The sequence below is a fragment of the Talpa europaea genome (assembly GCF_964194135.1).
Source record: "Talpa europaea genome assembly, chromosome: 4".
Classification (NCBI taxonomy): domain Eukaryota; kingdom Metazoa; phylum Chordata; class Mammalia; order Eulipotyphla; family Talpidae; genus Talpa; species Talpa europaea.
The window spans coordinates 33,945,996-33,966,319 of NC_140070.1; the positions used below are offsets into that span (position 1 = coordinate 33,945,996).

General features: G+C 40.7%; 1 protein-coding gene across 2 annotated transcripts; it reads right to left on the minus strand.

Moving 5' to 3' along the window:
• Positions 1-978: 978 nt before the first annotated feature.
• LETM2 (leucine zipper and EF-hand containing transmembrane protein 2) lies at positions 979-18,122 on the minus strand (the record flags this gene model as incomplete). Of its 2 annotated transcripts, XM_084232181.1 has the most annotated exons (10): positions 979-1,041; positions 1,744-1,845; positions 2,155-2,247; positions 4,260-4,373; positions 7,674-7,793; positions 8,952-9,152; positions 10,198-10,335; positions 15,199-15,342; positions 16,280-16,733; positions 18,076-18,122. In XM_084232181.1, 10 exons carry the CDS (start codon positions 18,120-18,122, stop codon positions 979-981), a joined length of 1,476 nt encoding a protein of 491 aa, XP_084088307.1. The 2 variants fall into 2 exon arrangements, with proteins under 2 accessions (XP_084088307.1, XP_084088308.1); XM_084232182.1 differs by lacking the exon at positions 15,199-15,342.
• Positions 18,123-20,324: the final 2,202 nt, after the last annotated feature.

Genomic DNA, 20,324 nt, shown 5'->3' on the forward strand with positions numbered 1-20,324 from the left:
CCCCCCGGAAAGAAAGCTGTTGGTCGGTTGCCTGGCAGTCTATTTGTTATCTTAAGTTTTCCAGTACTGACAATACTAAACATAAATGCCTGAACATAATACTTGTTACTGAGTAGCTTAGGGATTATATCAAACTTTAACAACTCCTATGACTAACAAATAGTCTTGTTTGTGAAAGACAAACAGACCAGAAAAAACACACACCCTGCACAGACAAATGGTTAAGCCTTAAGCCCTTAATTATGTCTCCTAGCAAAATGGTGGCTAATGAAAACCATATGTGCTAGAATAGTGGCAGCCTCCCAGATTCCTGCAGCTTCTGCAGGCCCAAGAGGGAGATGTCTCAGAACAGCCACGCAGCAGCCAACTCTCTGTGACTGCCAGTGTGCTTTACTCCCGGTTTTCTCCTCCAAAAAGTGTTTTCTTCTTTACATCCAGGAAAACCTTCCTGGGGAGTATATCCATTCTGTTTCACAGGGTACTTTGTTTCCAGGATACTTCCTACTGCTGGATCACTCTGAAAAAGCTGAAGAGGTGCTCTTGCAATGATCTTTGGAGTTTCCAAGTTCTTGCTTGGGCTACATGTTTACAAGCCAGAGGAGGCAGAGGTATCTAAGGTACCAGCCTGACTCCATTATGCAAAAAATTCCCTCCTTAAAGAACATGCACACAAATAGGAAGCTGTTTAAAAATAACATGGAGGTGAGGGTGAGGGGCTTTACACAAAATTTAGTGAGATGACATAATGAAACAGAAGAAGTGCACTTTGCAAATACATTTTTCTAAATGGTCTGACCTTGCTCTCACTGCTGACATCATCTGGAATGATTGGAAGGCCTCAACGGATGGCTCCAAGGACTAAATGGCTGATCCCCGATCTCAAACCAGACACAGACAGTCCTAGCTGGGAGGTCCTTTATGTATACTACTGCTGAGGGCAGGACGCTGGAAAGCGTGAGCTTCAGCCTCGAAGAGTCCTTAGGCTCCTTTTGAACTAGCCTTGCTGTTCTGGGTTGTCTTTTGTGATTTGGCTTGGTGTGTCTAGGTACAAAACAGAAGGGCTTGTTAAGTGTTGGTCACCATTTATTCTCTTAATCAAAATAATCACAGGCCACAGAGTGAAATCTGTTTAAAGTTTATCTTGGCAATAAATATAAAGAAGACAGGCAAAACAAGGCCCCTATGTGTTTGCTCCATCTGACTGTCCACAGGTTCTCTTTGGTCCTCAGGAGCCAGTAGGGCCACTCCATAGGTCAGCTCTCCCATGCTCCTCCTACTGTTTATGTGTTTCATGCATGCTTTGTGATCTCTCACCAGATTCCTCCACCCAAATGGAAAAGGTGAATAGATAAGTAATTTCTTATTTACATGCATTTCTCCTAAGACTTAAATTGCTTTCCTGCTAGTATTTCCTGACATCAGAAGCCTGTGTGAAATATAAAACATATGGGAACCATTTCCATCTGGCGCAAAAGAGAATAAGAATCTGCCTATATTGTAATTAGCTTCTAGACTTAACATGTTTAGGTCTAATCCACGATTGCATTGGTTGATTTTTTTCTTTGCTTTTGGATAATTGAGTTTAAAAAATGCAGTGGTTGTAAGATGACTAAAGTTCAGCCTACAACTTCCTGTTTGGACGACAGGAAGAACTATGCAGTGTTTTGCAATAGTTATAATTCTAGATTGTCACTGCCCTTTAAATTACTAGAGGAAAAGCATTTTCTTTTTTAACATACTTACAGCTTCTTTAGCAGAAGTAATGGGTTCCTTAGGTAATAAAATAGGTATTGATGGTGTTATGGGTGATGAGGTAACTGGTGGCAGCTGTATAAATTCTTCATCCTTAAACATCAAGAACTGGGTTACTGGGTTAAACATCAAGAGTTGGGTTACTGATTTAAAGCGAAATGTGTGTTTAGATCTACAGTAACAGCCACAACTACCAGGAACTTATAACAGCTAATTCATCCTGTGCTATTCTGGCACAGGATGAGAGAGACAAAATCTGGAGCCCAATTTTATATAATCAGTTCAATAAATATTCTTTATTAAAGAACACCATTATATTGAAATTCAGTGAAGGAGGTTAAAAAATAGAGAAATTATTTTCATTTATAACCTAATTAATCAAATGAAAAGTAATTATCTAACCTCAGTTCCCTTCAGTTGAGGGGCAATATCCACCATGTTCTCTTTAGATTTAGGGGAAGTAGTTGATTCCACAGGAATATTCGTCATTGGTGGCTAAGAAGAGAAATACTTTCTATAAGCATAAGCTTTCTGCTCCTCCTAAAACTCAGACACACTTCTATAGTAGTCAATACTAGTCAGCACAATTTGCTTCCCACTAAATCCCTGACTTCCTCCTATTATATCCCTTATGAGTAACATACAAAATATGTCCCTGAATTTACCTTTGAGTTTTGAGCACCCTATATGCAATAGTTGCACTCTAATCAGATTCTAGTGTTTAAGATCCTCAATAACAAGCCATTATTTTGTAAGTTCTGGTCCTGTTCTCAGTTTCAAGAAAACAACAAAAGGTACTATTTTTCAATTACTTCTGTTTGTAACTTAAGTCAAAATTGACAGCTTTATCACTTTTGGTATCTAATAATAAACAATGAATTTACCTGATTAAAATGGTAGGTGTTGTTTAACAGAAGCTCCAGCAACATGAGGAAATGGAGTAGGCTAGCTAAACTGTCTTCAAGAATTATATTAGATTTGAAAAATAAATATATCACTGTCTTTGGTAATACGTATTTTCTTTGTGTGGCTGGAAAACTATAATATATTCAATTTGATGACAGATACATGAATTCTAAAACAATTAAATTTCTAGGAGCTTGTCATTCTCAACCATTCCAGAAAGCAACATCTGACTGAAGAGTTTATGCCCATCTAGAATAATTCTGAGAACCCAAATTTAACTATGAGCCACTGTGCTGCTCCCAGAGTTCCTTGTTCCTGAGAGCCGTCTAAGAATGACAAATAACTTTGGTCTGTTTTAAAGACCAATGATAGAGTAAAAACCCACTAACCTGCCTTTTAGACCATAGTCTGTACTCCAAAATTGCTCCTACTCTCCTAGAATCCTTCCTGGACAAAGCCCAAATCCAGATTATCTCAGGAAATATAGAAAGGGAGAAAGCAAGATGGTGTTACCTGAAGCACAACCTTCATGTGGGAGTTCATATATTTTTTTCCTTGGCTTGTCCAAAAAGTCAACAGTATATGGTTAAAAATGCTTGTTTTTCCTCACTCCAGAGTACTTAGTCTAATCTCCTAAACCATACAAACAGCATCTATAATGATCTTTCCTTTCTCATGCAGGCTCTGAGTTAGACATGAAGCCACAAATAGAGAAATAAGAGACCATTTCTGATGACCAGTTATCTGCTCTGGTGACTACCAATCCTGGGTCAGAAAAATACCAGAACAAAAGGTGCTGGGTTAAAGGCAACAAAAAATGATTAAGGATGTGAGGTGAAGGAAGACATTAAGTTTACATTCAAGATTTATCCATCCATTGCTTAGAAATTAATAGGAATCTGGACAAATGAATCAGACATGAAAGAGCAAGCACCATTCAGTCTCAACGGAGGAGGAGTGTTTAAAAACAGTCTACCAGGGGCCTCCCTGGTGGGGCAAGGGGTTAAGACCCAGCCTGTGGAGCTGTCCGCAGCCACTGCAGCATGAGTTCGATTCCTGGCTGGCCAAGGAGCAACCCACATGTCACAGCAGACCTCTCAACCCACATATCACAGCAGACTTCTCCTGTCTCGCCTGCTGCTGCCCTCAGCAGTGTACTTCCATCAATCTGCCTGTTCTGTTCCCCTTGCTATCTCTGGTGAATCCTATCACACACACTCCCCCCCCACACACACACCCCTCTGGCCTGTACCCCAGCTCTTGAATGCATACATAAATAAATCTTTAAAAAATAATAAAAAATAAAAAACTGTCTGCCATTGATGCCTAGATAGTTAAGGGGAAAGAATAAACCAGAATTCTATCAGTAAAACTAAATCAAGATGGAATTAAAGATAATAACAGTGCCTTTAACTCAGCACCTTTTGTTCTTCTGGTAGTTTGAGGAGTTTTAATTTTTTAGGAACTTTTTAAAGGTTATAAAGCCATTTGAGCCAATTCCAAAAGATAATGTCTGTTCTGATTGTAAGAAGAAATAAGACACTTGTGGAGAGGCTCTGGTTTTAGACGTCCAGATTCCCCAGGAACCAGTAGTTACTCACCTCTTCACTTAATGGTATCTCGATTGGCTTTGGCTTCACATCTATTAGGTAGAAGGTTCGTGACAAGAGCAAAAGAGAAGGAGGGACATTCTCCTTCAGGTGGAGGTCCTGCCACTGGAGAAGGGGAGAGGAATAAAACATGATAGAATCATAGAATGTGAAAGCTAAACAGGGACCACGTACAGTCATCTACTGTTTCTTTGGGTTTAACCGCTTCCCCGGGTGTATGCTGACAACTAATGGAAGGACGGGGGTAAGAACTGGTTGTACCTGCAACCTCATTCACTACAGTGAGATTACTCTCAGGGGTGGAGAGGGAGTGTTCAACTAAATTCAACCAACTGTGGGTCAAAGTAGCTAACTATCTTCACTTAGATAAAAAGTAGATAATGTGAAAGAGTAAGTCAACCTTATTTAGAATCCAGAAAAGTAAACATTAAAATGAGAATGAGATGTAAGTTTTCAAGTACCAAATTGGCCAAGATTTTGAAAATATGTATTTTTAATTCAAAAATACACGCACAGGGTCTCCCTGTGGTGCAAGGCATTGAGACGAAACCTATGAAGCTATCCGCAGCCACTGCAGCACGAGTTCGATCCCTGGCCAGGGAGCTACCCACATGATGCAACAGACCTCTCCTGACCTGCTGTTCCCCTGAGCAGTGTATTTCTGTCAATCTGTCTGTTCTGTTCCCCACTCTGTCTCTGGTGAATTCTCTCACTCCCACACCTCTGACCTGTACCCCAGTTCTTGTATGCATAAATAAATAAATCTTTTAAAAAAATACATGCACAACAGTCAAAATTCAAAAGGTCAAATGTAGTCAATAAAAATAATCCCAACTTCTATCCCAGTTCTTCAGCTACCCTGTTTCCCTCCTTAGAGGCAACCACTGGTACCAGAGCCTTATGATTTTCCAGAGATATCCTATACATATACAGTATATGCATTTATATATTTTCTTATCTTTACACAAAAGAGTGACATACATACACTTTTGTTCTTTGCTTTTTTTTCCCACTGAAATATCTTAGAGATTGATTCATAGCAGTAGCTGCAGCACTGCTTCCTTTTTTTAAACATCTATAAAGCACTCCACTGTATGAAAATGCCGTAATTTGAGTATTCTACTTATGAACTTTAGGTGATCTCAAATCTTTTGCTATCATAAATGGTGCTGCAAAGGATAATCCTGTAGTTGTATCATTTTGCACATGTGCAAGAACCTAAATAAATTCCTAGAGGTGAAATTGCTAGATCAAAGAGTAAATGCATTTTTAAATTTTGGAAGATACTGCTATGAATTAATCTCTATGGGGGTTTTACCAACAGTGCACAAATGCCCCCACCTCACATCCTCACTTCGCAGTGTGTTATCAGAATCCGATCTTTGCTGGAGTCTAATAGCATAGGTAAAAATGCTGTCTCTCAAGTTTTAATTTATGTTATCATGAGGCTAAGACATCTCATGTGTTTCTCATACATAAACTTGAAATGTCTCCTCATATTCTAACACAGAATTTTTTGAATAACATAGTTTGAAAGAAAAAAAAAAGACTAAATAATTTAAAAATAAAATATATGGGGCCTCCCTGGTGGCACAAGGGGTTAACTCAGCCCTATCAAGCTACCAGCAGTCACCACAGCACCAAGTTCTATCCCCAGCCAGAGAGCTAACCCACATGGCGCAGCAGACCTCCCTTGTCTCATCCGCTGCTCCACTCAGCAGTGTATCTCAGTCAAGCCACCCATTTTGCTCCCCACTCTGTCTTTGGTGAATCCTCTCACACATACCCCCACACACATTTGGCTTACACCCCAGTTCTTGTATGCATAAATAAATAAAATAAAACTTAAAATATATATATATATATATATACATACATACATACTCTGACTGTAGACTAATAGAGGCTTGATACAAAAAAATCATAAAATACAGAAAGTATAGTTAGCAAATAAAGTCATTCACACCCCTACCACGTAAACATAATCAATGATAATATTTTGGTATATATACATGTTTTATTTAATGTGAAAAAGTACATAATATGAAATATCCTAATTAAATTGGTATCCTCACTCATTTATAGTGGGATTATAACTCTTTCAAGAAAGACTTGTATATATGTTCATCTTCCAACAAGAGTGACTCCAACATGTAAAAGGAAATAGCTACCCGACATGGTTTCAAAGTCACAGCAATAACTCCTATTACCAGATAATTTGTGTGTACTTTATAGCACTTTTTACACTTATAGGAATGAGAATTTGAATAGGCGTTATTTTTATTTTAAATTATTGGCACTGCTAGTTAAAAGAGGAATATATTATATGGGGGAAAATATTAAACATCTATAACCAAAGCTAACACTTCACGTTGGTATGGAGCACTGGTTGGGAAAGCAGTTCCACATGAGCGTGTTTAGACCATCTCAGGGATTTACTCAAATTACACACCTTGCATTAGATTTTGCCAAGCCCTTGCAGTACTTAAAGTAGGCAAAATTCTCAATTGGTCTTGAGATTCCTGTCCCTGATATACTCATGCCTTCTCCCAGTTATTCAAATACTAATCTAGGTGCTGCTAAAAAGGAATTTTGCTGATATAATTAAGGCCTCAAGGCAGTATACCTTGAGATATGAAGTTTAATATCCTGATAGGTCTCACCTAATTACACGAGATCTTTAAATCTGAGGCTAGAGGTCAAAAACGGGAATGCTGAGGTTTGCCATGTGAGAAGTTCTCCATGCTGGCCTCGTAGATGGAGGGACCTAAAGATAAGGAATGCAGGTGGCCTCCAGGATGGAGGTCAGCCTGGAGTTTACCACCAGTGAGGAAATAGGACCTCAGTTCTACAGTTTCAAGCAGCTAAATTCAGTTAAAGAAAGATGGCGCGCAGACCTCTCCTGCCGCCCGCTGCTCCCCTCAGCAGTGTACTTCGGTCCTTCTGCCTGCTCTGCTCCCCGCTCTGGCTCTGGTGAATTCTCTCACCCTCCCACGCTTCTGACTGTACCCAGTGCATGTATAAACAAAACAAACAAACAAGCAAACAAATAAATAAAGAAAAAAAATGCCTCTATTAAAAAAAAAAAAAAAAAGAAAGGACTGCGCATGGAATGGCGTCTTCCCAACATCTAGGGAGAAATACTGCCTGCACATTAAACGCAGAACTGAGAGGTAATAAATAGACGTTGCTTTAAGCCATTAAGATTGTTTTATGCAGCAATAGGAAATGAATACAGCACTGTCTCAGTCAAAAACAAATCTACCTTCTTCAGCAACACACTGCTCAATAAAATAAGACAAATTCGGTAAGACAGTTCACTGCAAAACAGAAATCACAAAATGAGTTTTGCAAATTGCAGGAGGGAGAGTTCTAATGAGAAGGCTCAGGAAAGCTGCTACTTGCCTCTGTCAGCTGTTGTCTCAGTTGTTCCTCAGTGAGACCCAGCGATCTCATCCCTCGGGCCCTACAGGCAGTTTGTAGTTCTGACACGCTCAAAGCACCCACTCCTTCTTTGGCAATTATCTGAAATAAACGTAAGGAATAGTATTAGATCTTTACCTAATCCCTAAATCCCCACAAATCAGAGAAAAGACAGAATCTAATGCTTTCTCATTTTGTCCCCTGCATGTCTGCTGCAAAGGCCAGGAACCTAAAAAACAAGGTGACTTCAGAAGGTATAGCAGTTGAGATGAAGGCAATTCTGCCACCAGGTATTTATTATATCAGAGATATTTACATAACTCCTCCTAACATTCAGTTACCAATGTAATTCTTTCCTGTCTTGATTTGCATTTCACCTGGTTATGACGCCTCCTCTTTCCTTTCTTGGCAGCTTCAGGATTCATAATAAAAATTTGCACTTGAAAAGCATTCAATGTAACATTTGCTGCATGTCCCAGAAGTGGTTTTCCCCTGCTATCTCCCAACTACCACCCCAGGAATGGCCCTAACTCTTTGGTTCACAAACCTCCCTCCATAAATAACTTAGTCGAGTTTCTGCTTAATGTGATCCAAAACTATTATTCTTCTGGGACCAGTATTGGTTATTCCAAAGTTCTGAAAGCAACAACTGAAATCTAAATGGGGCCAGTGGGATTATACTTTCTCAGTTCTGGGAATCCTGCTCCCTCAGGCAGAATGCTTTAAAGCAGCTGATTTGGATTCAAGAAACATTCTTCCCATTTTTTAAGAGATCTAATTAGTAGTTATAGTCCAACTGGTGCCTTTCTTCCACAAGATGGCTAGGCTCTGCTTTCTCTCTCTGCATTACACTTTGCCACCCCCTTCTTACCAAATCAACTCACCCAGCAGAATATTTACTTTGGTAAAAGCTTAGTGGGAGAGGAGTACAGGTGTTAGGATAGAACACTGTCCTTAGCAGAGGAAGACTCAGAAGTCCACTGAGCTGCTGTTCCTTCCTAGAGGGTCCTACTTCAGTGTCAGCTAAAAATCCAAATTACTAAGTGCTTATGATGACTTTCTCAAGAAAATGGGTCAGAGTACCACAGACAACTCTAAAATGAGTAGTCAAGGTTCCAGCTGTCATGGTAATGGTTGTTTAAACCACTCATTTTGGTAGAACCAGTCCATGAGCAGAAAATACCTCATTTAATCACAAAGTCACCCTATGATATCTCTCAATGCCTTGCTAATTTCCTAAAATAATAGTTAAGTTCTTACTTCATCATCTGCTTTTATAGACTTCAGTCTCTGCAGGAGTTGAAAGCGAAGCAGATTATTGGTTCCAAAGTATTGTAATTCTAGCAGTTTGCAAAGGGCAACCAGTTGCGGTCGGTCTAGGTGTTCCAGGGTTAGCTGATCCTCAAAGAGTTTGGAAAATTGAATTATCTCCTTTGTGCAGGGCTTGTGGCCTGTCTGGACCTTAACAGTGGGACAAAGAGGCTAATTAAAATGTGTTTCCTGGGCCTCCCCGGTGGCGCAGCGGTTGAGCGCTGGGTTGCGAAGCTGCCCGCGGCCTCTGCGGCGCCGGTTCGATCCCCGGCTGCTCCCTGGCCACTGGAGGAGGGTCCCACATGGCGCGCAGACCTCTCCTACCGCCCGCTGCTCCCCTCAGCAGTGTACTTCGGTCCTTCTGTCTGCTCTGCTCCCCGCTCTGGCTCTGGTGAATTCTCTCACCCTCCCGCGCTTCTGACTGTACCCAGTGCATGTATAAACAAAAACAAACAAACAAACAAATAAATAAATAAAAAAAAACATGCCTCTATTAAAAAAAAAATTCTTAAAAAAAAAATAAATAAAATGTGTTTCCTGGGCCTCCCAGGGTCAAGTCTCAGCACTATGAAGCTATCGGTAGCCACTGTAGTAACAAGTTCTATCCCTAATCAGGGAGCTACCTACATGGCGCAGCAGACCTCTCCTGTCTTGCCCGTTGCTTCCCTCAGCAGTGTATTTTGGTAGATATGCCTGTTTTACTCCCCACTCTGCCTCTGGTGAATCCTCTCACCCCTTCACCCCCACCTCTGGCCTGTACCCCAGCTCTTGTATGCATAAATAAATCTTTAGAAAAATAATAAAAAATAAATAAAATGTGTTTTCTATCTAATTTAATTTACTCTGTAAACTATTTGAAAGACAGGTCAAAGCATTTATGGACTCTGTCTTATGTCTGAAAATGGGCCTTATGGCCCATTTTATTCCTTAAAAAGGAATAAAAAATTCCGAAGTCAGTCTAAATTAACTGAAAAGAGTAGTTCAAAAGTTTGATTCGAGAAGCTACCAATGTCTCCCACATGTTGATTGTGTTAAGTTTTTCTGCAAACTACTATAATTGTTTGCAATATTTTATGTATATAACTTAGATATCTGCAAATTCAGGTTGTGCATAGTTTAGGAAGCCCACAATGATGTGAATTTTTCATATAGCTGCCATCCCAGGAGTTGTTTAGTTTATATAATAAACTGACACCTGTTCGACATAGTTTGAGAACTGTGTAGAGGCTTCTCCCAACTTGGTTCTGTTCCTCTTTGCCAATTCTGTAATAGTTTCTTGAAGAAATTTTGCTAGTTCCAACATTGCAGCCACTTTCTTTTTCTGTTTTTCTTCCTTAATAGTAGAAAAGGATTACATGATTACAGCTGATAAAGATGAGAGAATTACTGTCCCTTTGCTATTGCTTATCCCTATATTGTATTAAATATTACTTTCAGACCAAATTAGATGGGTTTTGTAAGAATTAGAACAAGTAAAAAGTAGCTTCCATTTGCAATTTATTTCTTTAATCTTACCTTTTCTTTTTTCTTTTCCATTGATATAATGGTCATAAATATTTGACAGATCCAAAATATCCCCCGGGGATTCCCTGATGACCTAGCTGTTAAGTCTTAGTGTTATCAAACTATTACCCTTACAACCTGAATTTGATTCTGGCCAGGGAGCTAACTCACATGGTGCAGCAGACCTCTCCTCTCTCGCCTGCTGTTCCCCTCAGCAGTGTATTTCAGCAAATCCACCTATTCTGCTCCCCACTCTGTCTCTGGTGACTCTTCTCACCTCCTACACGCTGCCTACACTCTAGTTCTTCTACACAAAAAATAAATTAAAAAATAAATATTTTCTTAAAAATGTCCCTTCAATGGGGAGGCTTTGTCATTACTTAAGATGAATTTGTTATCTCTTAACCTGGTAAAAACCACCTGGATTACTAGTCAAGTCAACCCCTGATCTGAGTATCCCTTAATTTTGTTTGACCCACAAACAAAACTAGAAAACTTACTTTATGCTAAAGTAGCTTACAGTTTAAGTAGAAAACAGATAAAATCAGTTACAATACAACGAATTAAGTGCTATACAAGATATGAACAAAGCACCACAAAAAAGAGAGTTAACTACACACTCTTAAAACACTATATTGACCAGTATTTCTAAATCCTTGATCATTACCAGAGTTTGAATGTGGTAGTGTTTTCAAAACAATCATGATCAGGACTGAGTAGGGTAGAGAGGAACAGAATCTACAGACCAACTTTTTTTTTTTTAAGTTACCCAAGAAATACTAATGATCAGTCAATCATAAGTCATTGATTATTAGAAACATCTTTTTTAAATTAATTTAGTTACTTTTTACATCATTGTTCAATTTTTAGAAAGCTCTTACAAGACTCAGTAAAAAAAAAAAAATTACACAATGGCAATATCGTCATTAGAACCCATTCATCCATTTCATTATTCCATATTCACCCATCCGTCCATTTATTAATTTATGGAGCAGCTATGTACTGGGGATAAAGTAGGCAAAAGCAAGTAAGAATTCCTACCCTTATAGAATTTCTAGTCTAATGGGTTACAAATACTAGTGACTAATGATAATGCAGTATTCCACAAATTAATGTAAAAGTATAATGCATAAGTGTTATGAAAGAGAAATGCATGGTACAGTGATCTGATGTAAACAGAAATTATGCCCTCTCTTTTCTTCACAGAATAAACAAGAAAGCATTTTCTAAGTCTAGCTCTGATGTGTACATAATGTGTATAGATGTGTTTTTGGAGAATACATGGTGCTGAAGAAAGCAGAAGATATAGACAAATCTTTTTCTCTATTCCCCCAACTTGCTGCATTCACTAACACTTTCCTTGGAATCCCCTAAGCATTAATTCTAGATGCTGACTACTTTAACTACCGTTAGGCAGTTAAATATTGAAATTTGATTCTACCCCTTTATGTATCTCAAATTTTCAAGATTTTATTCCTAATACCACTTTTTATAATTTAGGCTTGTCCTCTCTCTCTTATGATATTGCAACAGCACTCCAGGTGATTTCTCAGCTTGGTTCTGCTCTTTCAATCCTTCTTGCCAGCAAACTTATTTTTCTAAAACATGGATGTAATTATTATTTACTCCCTGCTTAAGTTCACTTTCCATGATACACCATTGTCAAAGCAAAGCCTGAATTTCTCAGAATGGTAGATACTATCCAAAATTGACACCAACATGACATCTCCTACCATGTCATCTATCTACCTTGGGGCCTCCCTGGTGGCACAAGGAGTTAAGTCTCAGCACTATGAAGCTATCAGCAGCCACTGCAGCATGAATTCCATCCTGGCCAGGGAGGTGCCACACATGGCTCAGCAGACATTTCCTATCTCACCTGCTGCTCCCCTCAGCAGTGTATTTCGATCAATCAGCCTGTTCTGCTCTCTACACTGTCTCTGGTGAATCCTTTCACCCCTCCCACCTCTGGCCTGCACCCCAGCTCTTATATGCATAAATATATCTTAAAAAAAACTAGTTAAAATTCAATGCAGAAGGGCCAGTGTTTCCAACAAATGGTACTTGAAAAACAAGATATCCACATGCAGAAGAATTAATTCTGACACTGAGGTTATAACTCTTACAAAAATAAATGCAAAATAGATTGCAGATGTAAATGTAAAACTCAAAACTATAAAACTTCTGAAAGAAAACATAGGAAAAAATCTAGGTAAGCTTGTGTTTGGCAATGAGTTTTTAGATAAAATACCAACAGCACAATCCAAAGTAAAATTAATAAATTTTACTTTATTGAAATTAAAGCATTTGATATGAAAAGACGAATCAAATTAAGAGAATGTAAAGACAAGTCACAGACTAAGAGAAAATATTTGCAAAAACATATCTGAAAAAGGACTTAGATCCAAAGTATACTAGGAATTCTTAAAACTTAACAATATGAAAAACAACCCCATTAAAAACTGGGCAGAAGAATTGAGCAAAAATCTCCCAAAGAAGGGCCTCCCCTGGTGGCGCAGTGGTTGAGTGCTGTGCTGCGAAGCTGCCTGCAGCCTGGGCAGCGCCGGTTCCATCCCTGGCTGCTGGCGAGGGTCCCACATGGCGCGCAAACCTCTCCTGCCGTGCCCACTGCTCCCATCAGCAGTGTATTTTGTCATTCTGCCTGTTCTGTTCCCCACTCTTGCTCTGGTGAATTCTCTCACCCTCCCGCACTTCTGACTGTACCCAGTGCTTGTATAAATAAATAAATAAATAAATCCTTAAAAAAAAAAAAAAAAACTCCCAAAGAAGACACATAGGTGGCAAATAAGCATGCGAAAAGATCAACATTATGTCGTTAGAGAATTATAAATTAAAATAACAGATTCCTGTGCCTTTCTGGTGGCGCAGGGGTTAAAGAGAGCACTATCAAGCTATCACCAGCCACTGCAGCACAAGTTGGATCCTTGATCCTTAGCCCTCCAGGGAGGTGACCCACATGGCGCAACAGACCTCTCCAGTCTCACCGGCTGCTCCCCTCAGCTGTGTATTTCAGTCAGCCTGCCTGTTCTTCTACCCACTCGGTCTCTGGTAAATCCTCTCACCACCCCCTTTCCTGTACCTCTGGCTTACACCCTAGTTCTCATATGCATAAATAAATAAATCTTTAAAAAATAATAATGGACACCTGAGAGGAGAAAGCAAACATTGTACAAAAATGAACAATGATGGGGCCTCCCTGGTGGCACAGCGGTTGAGCGCTGGGCTGCTAAGCTGCCCGCAGCCTCTCCCGCATGGCGCGCAGACCTCTCCTGCCGCCCACAGCTCCCCTCAGCAGTGTACTTCGTCACTCTGCCTGTTCTACTCTCCGCTCTGGCTCTTGTGAGTTCTCTCACCCTCCTGCGCTTCTAACTGTACCCAGAATAAAATAAATAAATAAATAAATAAATAAATAAATAAATAAATAAATAAATAATAAATAAATCTTTAAAAAAAATGAACAATGATGTAAAATATATATAAATAGAGATACCGCTATAGAATGAGATACCACTGTTAGAATGGCTAGTATTCAAAGCACTAACAACAGTAAATGCTGAAGAAGATATGGACAAGAGGAACTCTGGTTGCTGGTAGGGAATACAAAATATCACAACTACATTGGATGGCAGTTTAGTGACTACTGACAAAAGTAAACATAGTCTTACAAGATGATCTTGCAATTGTTCTCCCAGATATTTACCCAAGTGAGTTGAAAGTTTATGTCGATACAAAAACCTACACATGAATGTTTCATAGCAACTTTTACTCACAAGTGCCCCAAATTAGAAGCAACCAAGATATCCTTCACCTTGAATGGAAAATAAACATCTGTACAATGGAATATTGTGCAGTTATAGAAAGAATTGAGCCATAAAAAGATAAGGAGGAAATTTAATTGCATATTGCTAAGTGAAAGAAGTCAGTTTGAAAAGGCTATACAATACAACATATGGTTCCAATTCCATGATATTCTTGAAAATGCAAAATTATAGAAAGAGCAAAAAGATCAGTGGCTTCCATGGGTTGGAGGATGAAATAGGAAGGAAGAGGAACAAATAGGTGGAAAAAAGGGAATTTTTGGGTGGCAGTGAAACTATTCTGTATGATACTGTACTTAGATACATGACATTATATATTTGTCAAAACCCATAGAACTGTGTAACACAAAGATTGGATACTAACATAAAGTATGAGCTTTAATTAATAATAATATACAGGGCCTCCCTGGTGGTGCAAGGGGTTAAGACGCAACCTATGAAGCTATCCCTTGGCCAGGGAGCTACACATATGGCCAAGCAAATCTCTCCTGGCTCTCCTGCTGCTCCCCTTTCATCAGTGTATTTCAGTCAATCTGCCTGTTCTGTTCCCCACTCTGTCTCTGGTGAATCCTCTCACCTCCTGCCCCCACCCCCATCTCTGGCCTGTATCCCAGTTCTAAGTATGGATAAGTAAAAAAAAAAAATTTAAATAATAATATACAGCTATTGGTTCTTCAATTATTACAAATGTACCACACTAATGCAAGATGTTAATAAGAAAAATGGGGTAGTGGGGAGGGGATGGAAGAAGGTATCCAAGGAGTCTGTACTTTCTGCTGAATTATTCTGTAAATCTAAAGCTGCTCTTTAAAAAAAGGCTTATTAATAAGAACAAGTTTAGAAATCTTACATACCTTTTTGGATTGTCTTTCAAAAGTTGATGGCAACATCTCTGGGAAGAGTTTCACAAATACTGGTAATAAGAATTCCATGAAGGGTACAATTACGAACACCATAAATGGAACCAGGCGGAACAAATCAACACAAGTTCTCAAAAGCTAAAGAATTAAATGCATATGCAATATTCATTATTTTAGGACATGCCAAAAACAAAAACACAAAAACAAAAGAGCTTGTCTTGGATTTTAAAGTGTTAAAAACCAAAGACAGATTTTCTGCAGCTGTTTATAAAATAGAAAGGTAGCACTTTCCCCTTTACTATAGCTCTGAAGTAATATTTACAGGATATCTGCAAGGAAATCCATGACAATCAAAACATAGTATTGGCATCTGTTAGCTTTCATCTAAGTTAGGGGTTTTTACTCTAATAACATAGCAGTTTTCTAAATTGCTTTTTCAAATGCATATAGTTAATATATTAACAACAGTTTGTATTTCAGATGCACAGATCCAACCTGAAATCCCTCAATTACTTGGAGAGATTAGAAAACAATTGTAACCATTCTATAGGCAAATATCTACAAATTCTAAGAATCTTGCCTAAAACTGTATAGCAGGTCAGTGGCAATTAGTAAGTAATTCTGGTCCTCACCACCAGTTACTATTCCCACTTTGGAATTTTTAGGGTGAATTTTAACTTGATTTTAAAACTTGGTTCTAAAATATTTCATCTGGGCCTCCCCTGGTGGCGCAGTGGTTGAGCGCTGGGCTGCGAAGCTGCCTGCAGCCTCTGCAGGGCTGGTTCTATCCCCGGCTGCTCCCCGGCCACCGGAGGAGGGTCCCACATGGCACGCAGACCTCTCCTGCGGCCCGCTGCTCCCCTCAGCAGTGTACTTCATCAGTCTGCCTGTTCTGTTCCCCGCTCTGGCTCTGGTGAATTCTCTCACCCTCCCGCGCTTCTGACTATACCCAGTGCATGTATAAATAAATAAATAAATCTTTAAAAAAAAAAAATAAAATAAAATAAAATATTTCATCTAACCTTAAATATTTTTCTTTCTTAAATTTTCTTTTTTAAATAGGATTCTTGCCTACCCTTCTCCTATCTCGTCTGGTCAGCACCTGTCCATGCAACAGCCTCCAAATCATTCTGATGGCAATTTTGGTATCGATCCAAAGCAAATAGAATCCATTATAATAATATTTAAGTTCATCCACAATTTTTTGCCTGAAAGATCGCTTTTCTTCCTTAATCTTCGTGTCAGTTTCTTTTGTGGGCTGAGGACTTGTCACCTCTGGCTTTTTTGTGGTTTCCTCCTGTTGAGGTTTACCAGGGACCTCTTGTAGCCAGCAAGTTGATGTATGTAGCTTTTGTATTATCCTAGTTCGTACATGAAGTACTTTACTGCCTGGCTGACTATAATAAGAGAACTTCTTGCTTCCATAGTTCTTCATATATGTTTTATTTAAATAGAAATCTGGCAAGTGAAGAAGTGCAAGTGATGTGTGAGAACAAGCGCAGATAGGATGGACAAAATGGCTAGGGAATCTGGAAAAAAGAGCAACAACCTCTGAGTTGAGCACACACTGTGACACATTTAGAAGTTAAAGAATTAGGACCTCCCTGGTGGTGCAGGGGTTAAAGTCTCAGCGCTATCAAGCTATGGCCGGCCACTCACTGCAGCTTGAGTTCTGCTTCTCCTGTCTCACCAGCTCCCCTCAGCAGTATATTTCAGTAGATCTGCCTGTTCTGCTCCCCACTCTCTCTGGTGAATCCTCTCACCGCCACCAACTCTGGCCTACACCCCACTCTTGTATTCATAAATTAATAATTTTTTTTAAAGAAGCTCTGCAACTATTAATTAAAAAATCTAATAGCAGGGCCTCCCCAGTGGTGCAGCAGTTGAGCGCTGGGTTGCAAAGCTGCCCGCAGCCTCTGCAGCTCCCGGTTCGATCCCCAGCTGCTCCCCAGTCACCGGGTGAGGGTCCCACATGGCGCACAGACCTCTCCTGCCGCCTGCTGCTCCCCTCAGCAGTGTACTTCGGTCCTTCTGCCTGCTCTGCTCCCTGCTCTGGCTCGGTGAATTCTCTCACCCTCCTGCACTTCTGACTGTACTCAGTGCTTGTATAAATAAATAAATAAATCTTAAAAAAAAAAATCTAATAGCAAACATATTTCCACCAGAGGTTATGTCTCTAGCTACTATCATATAACAGGTAGAAAAATTTGTATCTTTAGCTATTTTACTGACAATTGGAATATTGTTTGAATGAAGCTTCATGGTGCCTGTGGGGATTAATCAATTACACAATTCTGCTTTGTCCTTGTAGTACCAATGGACTCTCTCAAAAGAAAGGCACTGATAGGGCCTCCCTGATGGCGCTCCTGGCAAAGGGACTTCTCTTGGCAAAGAGATGGCTTTTTCCATTTTTTTTCAGACTTTTTTTGAAACATGCCAAGATTAGATACTCTTTGAATGGCCAAAATGGAAAATGTAAAATATCTGGCACATGGTAAGCTCTCAGTGAATATTCTTTGGAATAAGTGATAAGAGATTTTACTGGGACAGGTAGGTTTATGTCTTAAAACTGGTTTGTTTGCCAGCCATTTTACTCCTTTTTCATATCTAATATTCATTGATTACAGAGGTGTCACTCTAAAACCATTACATCTTCTATCCTATCTATACCACAAGTCTACAAAATCAGCCAGAGTTCTAAAGCATATAGAAAAGTTGGGATAAGTTTAAATACATTAGAATGTCAGTTCCCTAAACCCCAAATCCATCCTTGGTTAGTCTAGTCCTTGCCTAATCCTAAGTCTATCCTTTTATATATCTTTTCCCTCTGGAAGAAAAAAGTTCATATATTGTGGGTGGAGGGTGGCTTACCTTGTTCCGGTAATAGCTAAGACTGTATTATAACTGTAGAAGGCCATATTTATATTTGTCTCAACTAGTCAACATAGAGACCTAGACAGGAGGAAGTAAGCAATTTATTATTTAAAAATATATCAGTTATAAAGATAACAGGATTAAAGTGTTTTTAACTATTGCAAGGGTAGAAAGTTTGCATATTCTATTCAAAGTATAAAATCTCCCTCAAGTTATTTCCAACAATCATGAATAATATTTTCTTAGCCCTTAATTTGAGAATGGTACTTTGATATCCCAACAAAAAGAAATGATATCTAATGTGATGATGCTCATAATGATGATATGGTCTTCAAACATATTTTGATTTCTGGTCAATAGTACATTGCAAACTATCTATTTGAATGGTTGCCCAGTATTTAAGAAACTGAACATGACACACTTATTTGTATCCTAAAAATACAAGTTGAAAATGGATACGGTGGATTTGTTTTCAATTAGTTCTTTTTCCATTCTGGGCCAAGCTGCCCCAAACTTTTAAGATTGAAAGGACTCACTAATCTCATTTATGTAGCGGTGAAAATATACACGGTACCTATTCAAGTTCAAGAACCGGTAAACCAGTTTCCTGGGCTAGTAAGTTTCCACTTTTAAAATAAGCTTTACCCAAAACCTTTCTCTCAACTCTAGTTTACACACAAAAAGGTCATTTGGAATAAAAACAAATAAATGATCTCCATCCTGAGGTGCTTTTCAGCCAGTGACAAGTAAGAAGCCTTGCTATCTCATGCTGTCAACTTTGCTTTCCTGCAAATGGGAAGGGAGTACTGCTGGGACGGAGACCTCACCCGCAGAGCTGACATTTTGAACCGGCAGCCAAGTAATACTTCAGCAGGTCTGAACCCAGCCTATGAGCGGGTGGGGTGGCCTCACGCTGGAGGCAGACCAGACCGGGTTTACGGGTGATCTGCCGTCTGGTCCCGGGCACTCCCGCTCTGGACTGTGAGCAACCACTTCCCAGGGGCCGGGCCTAGGCGAGGACCAGCTGCGCGCCCCGCCCGGGCTTTCGCGCCGCCCTCGCCCAAGTCAGAGCCCCGGGCTCTCGGGGTTACCTTTGCTTCTGGCATTTGACCCCCCGGGGGCAAGACGAGCCCTCGGCTTCCCCGCCCAGGGGCTTTTGTGCGCGCTGTGTGTTGGTGAACAGTGTGTGTTGTCTCGGGGTCGGGGCGAGGGGGTGGTGCAGGCACCGGAACGACGAACCAGGTTGGCGATCGGGGGTGAGGGAGGAAGGTGAAGGGAAGCTGGGCTCAGGGTACGGAAGAGAAAGACGCGAAACTCGGAAGCGGGGGGAAGGGAGGCTGAGCTCCAAGTCTGGGGGGACGAGGTCAGGGCTGAGGACCGCGCAGTGGGGAGCAACTGGAAGCTGCCGGGAAACTGGGCGCGACGGGAGAAGCAGAATGCGCGGACTCCGGAGGAGAGCAGGCAGGTACAGCCCCCCGAACTTGAAGGCCTCGGCCGGCTCACCCCGACCGCCTCCCGCCGGCTTCACGGAACGGCTGCCTCAGGACTCCAGGCCCCTTCCCAATTGCCCCTCGCCCTCAGCTCCCCAAGCTAGAAGGGCCCGAGGCCAAGTCTCTATGGCTCCACCTCTTTCCTCACCCGGTGACGTCACTCTGAGTGACGACACCACCCACCAATGAGCGCTCAAGCTCTGAGGAGGGCGGGCGTGCCTCGCCGAGGCCGCCCCCGAGGCCGCCAAGTCCGGTTCCTCCCCGCGAGAAGACTTCTCTGTTGTGTTTAGTTTCTGGAGACCCTGCGCGGGGAGGTCCGAGGCTGACGTCTCTCTGCAAGTCCACTCTCCGTAGGCTGTGGATTCACCTCCGCCCCCTCCCCAAAGCCCTTCATTGAAAGCTAGTATTAAAGAAGCACTTACCTTACCGATAGCGTAATACGCCAGATAGTCGCCATGGTAACCATCTTGGAACCACAAATTACATCACTTTGATGTTTTTCCTCCCCACCCTCCTCCCCCTCCATCTCGCCACAGCCGGGGTGGGGTGGGTTGGGTTGGGGTGGGGGGGTGGGGGGAGCAGTGGGAAGAGAGAGTGGCAGAAAGGGCGGGAATGGTTAAGGAAAAAACATCTCTGTTCCTTCTTCAGGGCCCACGATTGTGAAATTTTCCTGTGGAAATATGAGTTCCACTAAAGAAATTTGCTTTATAAAGGTTCTTTTAACGGGTGTTGTTCATGATCAATAGATTGTGTATA